The sequence below is a fragment of the Pediculus humanus genome, genomic scaffold, assembly GCF_000006295.1.
Source record: "Pediculus humanus corporis 1103172108213 genomic scaffold, whole genome shotgun sequence".
Classification (NCBI taxonomy): domain Eukaryota; kingdom Metazoa; phylum Arthropoda; class Insecta; order Psocodea; family Pediculidae; genus Pediculus; species Pediculus humanus.
This window is the reverse complement of record NW_002987783.1, coordinates 77,260-83,732: the sequence shown is the minus strand read 5'-3', so window position 1 is coordinate 83,732 and position 6,473 is coordinate 77,260. Positions and strand designations below refer to the sequence as shown.

At 33.5% G+C, this 6,473-nt stretch overlaps 1 protein-coding gene across 1 annotated transcript; it reads left to right on the top strand.

Annotated features, from left to right (window-relative positions):
- Positions 1 to 801: 801 nt before the first annotated feature.
- Phum_PHUM442980 (uncharacterized protein) lies at positions 802 to 4,235 on the top strand (the record flags this gene model as incomplete). The annotated part of the gene is made up of 6 exons (XM_002429579.1): positions 802 to 807; positions 1,516 to 1,555; positions 1,612 to 1,827; positions 3,485 to 3,724; positions 4,064 to 4,085; positions 4,163 to 4,235. 6 exons carry the CDS (start codon positions 802 to 804, stop codon positions 4,233 to 4,235), a joined length of 597 nt encoding a protein of 198 aa, XP_002429624.1.
- Between the last annotated feature and the right edge of the window lie 2,238 nt (positions 4,236 to 6,473).

Sequence of the window (6,473 nt, the reverse complement as noted above, 5' to 3'; positions counted from 1 at the left end):
ATCTCTCTTTCCTCCCCCCCTTCTCTTTCTTTTTATTTCTCTTCTCTATTAATTTTTTCACTCTCTCTCTCTCTCTTTTTCTTTCTTTTTCCAAACTTATTTTTTTCCATGGCGTAATTTTCTTTACCTTTTTTTTCCTTCCATAATTAATTAACCCGATACAATAAGGATCGTAGGTCAAAGAGTAAAAATAATTAATAATAGTAATAATAATAATAATAATTGTTTATATATATTATCATCATTATCATCGTTAATAATTTCTGGTAAATTATTATCTCCGGGGGGGGGGGGCGTGTGCGTGTTAAAAAGGTTTCGACAAAAGGTTTTTTTTTTTTTTTAGTCAAAAGAGAAAAGATTTCATTTTAATTTTATTTCAAGTTTATTTCCGCTTTGGTTTAATTGTCAACGCAGACACGCACACGCACACGCACACGCACACGCACACACCTTAAAACTTCACATAATTTACGACTCTGAGTAAAAAAAAAAAAAAAAATTTTTAATGTAAAATTTAATAATATTTATTTCGTTTTATAACTTTCATTCATTGTAAATGAAATATTTTATAAAAGCAGACGACAAAATTAATAATTGCGGAAACGATGATATTTAAAAACTCTCATGAAAACTCTTCTTTGTTACTTGAAAGTTTTTTTTTTTTATGTTATTATTATTATTATCATAGTTACTATTATCATCATTATTATTATTATAGTTATTATTATCATTATTAAAATATGAAAAAGTAAATTTAATAACTAAATTTTTTTTTTCTTATTTATTTATTTATTTAATTCGATGGAAGTGCGTCGTCGTTAAGGTACATAAATTATTAATTTAAATATTTAAATAATAAATTTATCAACGATAATAATAATATTATTATTATTAAATTACAAAAAAAGCGCGGGAACGCAAACAAAAAAAAAAGAAAAAAAAATTCGAATTTGACGTTTTTCGTTTAACTTTTAGAGAGGAAAAAAGAAAATTTTTTTGAAAATGAAATAATAATGATAATAATTTATTCTTCGAAAAATTACCTTCTTCCTCCTCCCACCCTACACTCTTCTTTTTTTATTAATATTTGCGAAAGAAATAAAATTTTTTTATTGATGAACTACGACGCCATTTTGATTTCGTCACGTTGTAAAAAAATAAAGCAATTTTCTTCTTACCTTTTTTGATCAAAGAAAAAAAAGAAATTAATAATTAATTACGATTTTCATCATCATCATTATCATCATCATCATCATTATTATTATTATTATTATTATTATTATTATTATTATTATTATTATTATTATTGTAATTCATAATAATAATAATAATAATAATGATAATAATTTTTTTTTTTTTTAAATTTTCATAGAGTAATAAATTTTTAATTTAAACTTTTTAAGGTCGTTAACATGGAGATGATGATAATAATTATTATTTTTTATTGTTTTAAATATTAGGAAATGAATAATAATAATAATAATAATATCGTTATCATTTAATGTGTAACGATAGCGATTAGTTACAACGCGTGGATACATACACGTGTACACACGTACGAATAAAAGGAAGAAAAAAAAAATTCAAATTTTTTTTTCTTTATTTTTACAGGATCAAGCGGAAATTGCAGTAATGGAAACTGCGACGACAGCGACGACGATGAAAAATGTCCGCCGGATTCAATATTAGACGGTGATGGAACTTGCCGTTGCGAATTTCGACATTGTTTTCAACCCATATGCAGGGCTCCGGCTCAAAGTGTTTTGAGAAAAAAATCCAACAGCGTACCTGGAGATTGTTGTGATGTTTACGAATGCGTTTCCCACGGTAATATTCATTTTTATCATTATTATTATTATTATTTGTTTTATTTTTATATATAAACGTCTCGTAATTTTTTTTAAAAACTTTATATTAAAAATTTATATGCAAAAAGTTACGTAAAAGAGAGAAAAAGGAAAAGAGAGCGAAGGGGGGAAGGGAGTAGTTGGCAGATTCTATTTCCGGTTTCGGTTGTAGTAAAAACGATAAATTTGTGATTTAAAAAATTTTCACAAAAAAAAAAAAGAAAAAACCATAAAAATAAATTTTATTAAAAAAAGAAAAGAGAGAATTTTTTTCACGATAAAACTTTACAAAGTTTAATAATGGAAAACCGAAAAAAAAATTATTATCATCATCATTACTTTTTTTTTTTTCTAGTGCCACGACTTTTTTTTTTTTTTAAACGAAAATCAGATAAATTTTTTTTTTGTTTTCATGTTTTTTTTTGTTTGTTTTTTTAAATAAAAAATAAATTTCTTATGTATTTGCTACATCGAAATTATTAAAAATTTATTGATTTATGTATTTAATTAATTATTAATTAATTAATTAATAACTTTAATAAATAAATAAAATTTCAAATGATGACGTGTGTAAAAAAAATAATTAATTTATGTTTTTTTTTTCTCCATTTCGAACCGCGGTTTTGTTTTCGTTTTTTTATAACTCAAAGGAAAAAAAAGGAAAAATATAAATTTTTTATAAATTTAAAATAATAATAATAATGATGATGATAAAAGTAAAGGAAAAAAAAACAAAAATTCTCATGTAAAACGCGATAAATTTTTTTTTTTTATTTAAAATGTTTTATTAAATAAGTGTAAACATTCTTTTTGGTATCGTTAAATAATTAAACCTGTGTTTGTTTGTTTGTTTGTTTGCATATTGTTTTTTACCGTGTGTTTACAATATGCATGACAGCAAAGAAAAACAAACAACAACCTTTTTTACCGTTTAAAATTTTTTTTTTTTATTATTCCAATTTTCAACCGGGAATATTTTTAATTCATTCAATAGTAGACACAAATTTAAATTTTGAGAACGGGAGTAAAAAAAAATTTTTTTTCCCCCCTCTTTTCCTGATTTTTTCCTTTATCCTGCTCCTCCTTCTTCCCCCTCCCTTCCCGGAAAGACTTTGACTCCTTCTAGGAAAATGAAAAAAAAAAAAAGGCAGAAAGATCAAAGCACAAAATTTAAAAATTTTAAAAATTCGGTAATAAAAAAAAAAACACGCGGGAGCTTAAAAAAAATATTTTTATAACGGGAAGATGGGAGACGTAAAAGGGGTTGGGATTTTTTTGGGGGGATTGGAGGGAGAGGGAAGAGTGGGAGGAGATTTTTTTTTTTCGTAATCGTAACATCCCATCTGTTTGGTTAAACGACCTAATTTAATAATGTAATTTAATTACGTAATTAACCATAACGCATTAATGGATTGATTTCACTTTTTTTCCCTCCCCGCCTCCCCCCTTGTCCCCCGTTTTTTCATTCATACGAATTTTCTGGCAGGGGAAAAAAATTTTTTTTCTTTCGAAATTTCTGCGAAAAAAAAAATTACATTCCTGTTTTTTAATTACTTTAAATATTTTCGAAATGTTTTGAAAATGATCCAAAAAAAAAAAAAATTTTTAAGTTTTTTTTTTTTTTTAATTATTTACAGACAAAAATTGTAGCGACGTTATTTGTCCGGAAGAAGTTGAAACGTGTCCAGAGGATAGTTATCGTCTTCCAGCATATAAATCTCCAGAAGATTGTTGTTTAAAACCTCAAAGCTGTCAATGTTTACCGAGAGAATGTAAACAAAGGATTTGTCCGGAAGGTCAACATTCTAGAATTGTTAGACCGGGAAATGGAAAACCTGGAACTTGTTGCCCACTTTACGATTGCATCACCGACAAAGGTATATTATTATTATTATTATTATTATTATTATTATTATTATTATTACTTCTTTCGAGAGAGAAAAATAATGTAATAATTGATTGTTATAACAATAACAATAACAGCGACAACAAGTTACCCTGTTTAAAGTTGCCAAGTTTTTTTTTTTTTTTATTATGATTTTCGATGCGGAATGCCAACTTTTGAAAAAGAAAATTTCTTTTCTGTTTTTTTTTTGATTTTCGGCGTAAAAAATCGATTGGAAACGGTTTAACTTAAAAATCTAATAAATTTTTTTTTCGTTTTTTTTTTTTTTTTTTGTGTGTTTGTCCATAATAAACAAACAAATTATTTTTAGATGTAAATCTTACGACAGCGCGGTCACGACAGAAAAAACTTTTTATTTTTTTCTTTCGAATTTATTTTTTAAATTTTAAATTACTTTATTTTTAAAAAGTCTATTAGATTTTGGAAAAATAATAGATTTAAGTTTGGCATTTCCCCTTCCCCTTTTGCCTCCTATAGACTGATTAATTATCGATTTAAAAAGAAAAGAAAAAAAAAGTCTTTATCAATCACGACGACAACGACGACAGCAACAAGTGGTAGGAAATTTTCTTTTTTTTTTTCTTTTCCTTTTTTTCCTTTTTGGCTTTTTTCCAGCGAGTATAATATATATTTTAATTAATTGATTTTTTATATGTATAAAAAAAACATGTCTTTTTTTTTTGCTAACCCAGGAGAAATGCATTTCGCACTAACCTCCCCACCCGGTAGCAGGGAGAGTGTGGGTCTCAGCCAAAGCCACTACCCAACTAAAACTCCTGGATGTGCTCATTTTGCTTTTTTCCTGGGGAGGAGAGGCGGTCGCAGGAGTATGACCCGCATTTAAGCCTCCACTCCCCCCCAAACCCGGAATCATCAGATCCGCACTCGCGAGGGTATGAGCGGATCCCCACCGGCGTAACCGTAGAAATCCGCTCCACCCAATTGGGATACCCCCATCAATACAATACACAAATACATATATAAAATTGCATTAATACAATAATCATGTTAGTGTGAAACCTTTCCTAATATCTCTTTCGGTCCGGCTTCACTTTTTACAATGTTTGCAACCCTATTAAGTATGATGATGACGTACAAACAAAAAAAAAAATTCACTCATTCATTCATTCATCACATTTGCACTTTCTTCATCGCCCCTTACCCGATTGTAGGCGGCGGATCCCGAGTATCTCACCCTCACGTTCACGGTTCTCCTTCCTCTGGGTAACCGTTTCCGCGAAGCGTGAGATCTCGGACCACTCCCTGAGACCGCAATGGAGACCCTCCACTAGTCCCATGATGGTTGGATCCCCCCAACAACCTGAACAAGGCCCACCTCGAGCACTCCAAAAGCGTGTGACAGGCATCATCCTCAAGCGCATTGCAGAACCAACTCTCCGTTGTTTTTTCTTTGCCAATGCGCGCAAGGTGCGAGCCAAAGACACCGTGTCCCGTTAGTATTTGCGTGAGTCGAAAGGACAACTCATGCTTTATGCTCACGCCCCACTCATTCAAGTAACCGCGAATCCAGCACGCGGACGATTTCCCCTCTGTAAAGTTTCCGGCCGTCCTCGAGCCGCATCCATTCAGTCTCGGGGACTTTTTCCCGTACAACTTTTTGAAGCGCGTCCCTTCTCGATCTTCCTCGCGCGCGATAGAGAATCAGTCTTTTTATCGCAAGAAGATTGAGGGGAGGGGTTCCCGACAGAATGCAAGCAGCATCCGCGGCAACGTCCCTTTAGGCCATTTCCATCTTATTCAGAGACGCCCGTTGGCTGTAGTTGAATTGCTTGAGGGGTATAGACCCGGAAGCGGCTTTAGCTCAGCTAAATGGAGCCTCTGTCTGGAGCTAAATGGGTCTATGGTGTGGACCACCGTTACATAGAGCTTCCTAGTAACATCCCCCGGGCCCCGGAGATTGGGCATTAATCTTCCCGAGGACGCGCTGGTCGCCCGGAGTTTAGAGTCAAAAGCGGCTAGGTGTTGCACAAAAGAGAGTCTCGAGTCTAAGGTCACCCCTAGATATTTCAAGACTCCCCCCACCTTTATCTCGCTTTCCTCCAGCCTTAAAGCCCTATTCCCCGGAAGCGGGTTCCACGAGCAATGAAAACCGTAGGCTTCCGTTTTCGGTAAGCATACCCGCAGACCAATGCCACGGATTGCCTCTAACGTGGTACCCAAAACCCAATTCAGCGCGCCCTCGAGCGTCGGTCCAATCACGATCCATCGCCAGCAGAAGCCTGTCGTCCGCGTACACGTGATCGGTACATTTTCAGGAAGTGCAGTTCCCGTAAGAACGACATCTTAGGCAATGTTCCGCAGCAACGGTCCAAAGACCGACCCCTGCGGCACGCCATAGTTCCGTCTGGTTTCTCAAACACAACTTTTCTGTCGGATAGAAAGGATTCGATTATTGCTCGCAAGTAAATTGGCACGGCCTCAGCCTCAAGGCCCTTCCAAATCCCTTCCCATGGCACTGAATTAAATGCGTTCTTGATCTCAAGCGAGAACCGCAATGACGACGCCTCCCTTTTTTAGTTCTCCCTGCACCAAATCTCGAACCCGAACGAGCGGGTCCGTTGTAGAACGCCCCGCCCGGAATCCAATTTGGTTCGAGGAAAGATCAGATCTCCCGTTTTTAAGGTGCGCGATTATTCGTGACGCGACGATGCGCCCAAACAACTTGCCCTCAACATCAAGAAGGCAGATTGGTCGATTAG